This window comes from Ipomoea triloba, chromosome 4 (assembly GCF_003576645.1).
Source record: "Ipomoea triloba cultivar NCNSP0323 chromosome 4, ASM357664v1".
Taxonomy (NCBI): Eukaryota; Viridiplantae; Streptophyta; class Magnoliopsida; order Solanales; family Convolvulaceae; genus Ipomoea; species Ipomoea triloba.
Genome location: NC_044919.1, coordinates 33,369,430 through 33,371,668, shown reverse-complemented (window position 1 = coordinate 33,371,668; position 2,239 = coordinate 33,369,430). Strand labels below are relative to the sequence as shown.

Below are 2,239 nucleotides of genomic sequence, written 5' to 3'. Positions count from 1 at the left end.
ATATATATATATATATATATATATATATATATATATATATATATATATATATATATATATATATATATATATAACTGTTATGTAATTAATTTGATGAAAGAATATATATATATATATATATATATATATATATAACTGTTATGTAATTAATTTGATGAAAGAATATATATATGGTTGGTAATAATTAAAGAATTGATGTGAAATGAAGGTGTTGGCCCCACTTCCCATTGGATTTGCGGTGTTCATGGTCCACCTTGCCACTATCCCCATCACCGGAACCGGCATAAACCCGGCGAGGAGTTTCGGAGCGGCGGTGATTTATAACGACGACAAGGCCTGGGATGAGCACTGGATCTTCTGGGTGGGTCCCTTCGTCGGAGCTCTGGCCGCCGCAGTCTACCACCAGTACATCCTAAGAGGCTCCGCCATCAAGGCTCTCGGATCCTTCCGGAGCAACGCCTAATAATTATTTGTCTATCTGCGTTTTCAAACTGTAGATAAACCAAGAAGCTAAGAACAAAAACGTATCCCGTTTGGGGATATTATTCTGTCCCGCTTGCACTCATTTTCCATTTCCATCACTTGAATTCCGTGTTTGGTTTGGCTGTATCTATGTGTTTGGTTCGCTTTTTTTTTTTTTTTTTTTTAATCATCACCCTATCCTATTTATCTTCTTGTGTATTATCGTTGTTCTCTCGTAAATTAAGTAATTTTTTTTTTTCCTTTTTATCTCCGTAATTATTTTATTGGATTGTTTTTAATGTTTATTGTTGCATGATTTTTTTTTAATTTTTTTTTTTCAAACTACAACCAATCAATATAATATAATATCTCATTAGAGAATGAACGTTGAGAAGAAAATTAAGAGAATATATAATCTCGCCTAGGACCGATTAATAGCTGCTTAGGCGCTGGCTGACCACTTAGCGTATCACTTCGGTGGTCTAGGCGGTCGACCGTCTAGGCCTCCTAGGTGCCGACTAGACACCGACTAGGTTGCCTAGTTCCCCGATTAGCTATTGTTTTCATCTTTTTAAAATGAGTTATTTTACTCAAAACGACTTCAACTCTAAATTTTTTAGGTTAATATTTAATATTAACTATTAAAGTATTAAATAATTTATAATTATAAGTCTTAAAAATTTTAAAATATGTATACAAGTTTTTTAAAAATAAAAAAATAAAATAAAAAATATATAGACGTCGATTAATCCTAGCTAGGCTCTCCCGAGCAACCAAAATTATTGCATAACTTATTTATTTATTTATTGAAAACCATAACTTTTTTATATATTTGTATTAATTTTGATTTTTCTTATTCTTTTTCCCATATATTACTTTTCTTCAAATCCAAGCAACCAAAATTATTGCATAACTTTTTCTTTTTACTTAATATATTATAATTATATCACTTTTTGATTGATTTTCATAAAGTAATAATTTCTTAGTTTTCAAAACATGGTGTGTGCGCATTAACTTATATATAAAATTTATATTTATGTATAAATTACTAAATGTTTGAGTAGCTTATATAGCTCGGTTTTTTTTCGGGCGTGTAACGGTCCAGAAATATTTTATTGTAATTTATAATGTCTTTTGTATTTGAACCTTATTATGAGTGTGATATTTTGTCATTGATATTTCTAATGTCATTTAAACTTTGCCCCTATTCAAGATGATTTTCTGGGTCCACCCTTGCGTAGTAGTAAGCGTTTGATATATACCTTGATGCCTATGCAACGAGCTCGACCTACTACGTGCTTGATCTTACAACCCATACAACATGTCTAACTATAATATTGACAAGATCAGAACCAAACTCGCGATTTTCAAATACTATAATCATATATATTCTACTCATTTAGTCACCTCTTTTGAAAAATATATATTTTTAGGTGGATGGTACTTGGTAGTATGTCTCAGTCACCGGTGATCGAGGACCATTTGTACTTTGTAAAATTAAAATTAAACGGACTAACGATTGATTGTCAGAATGGTAAGTATTTAAGTCTTGGTGGTGGTCATTTTCATGTACTAACATAATTAATAATGAATTGTGTTTAACTCAATTAATATTCAAGCGTTCTTATCCTCAAGTTTTGTTTAATAAATTTCTTCTTATACTTTTTGATCTTAAAATATGTGAATTGATTAACTTACCACTGTCTTGTTTACATTAGTTTTCAAAACTCTGAAAGGTGAAGATTTAATATTCATTGAGTAATGTTTTTATGATGTT

General features: G+C 30.5%; 1 protein-coding gene across 1 annotated transcript in view; it reads left to right on the top strand.

Moving 5' to 3' along the window:
- The window catches only part of LOC116016575 (aquaporin PIP2-7-like), a 2,725-nt gene extending 2,095 nt beyond the window's left edge, over window positions 1–630 (top strand). Inside the window, exon 3 of the mRNA XM_031256906.1 lies at window positions 209–630. Coding sequence (XP_031112766.1) covers window positions 209–463 — 255 coding nt within the window. The 3' untranslated portion in view covers window positions 464–630. The remainder of the gene's footprint in view (window positions 1–208) is intronic.
- The last annotated feature ends 1,609 nt before the right edge of the window (window positions 631–2,239 follow it).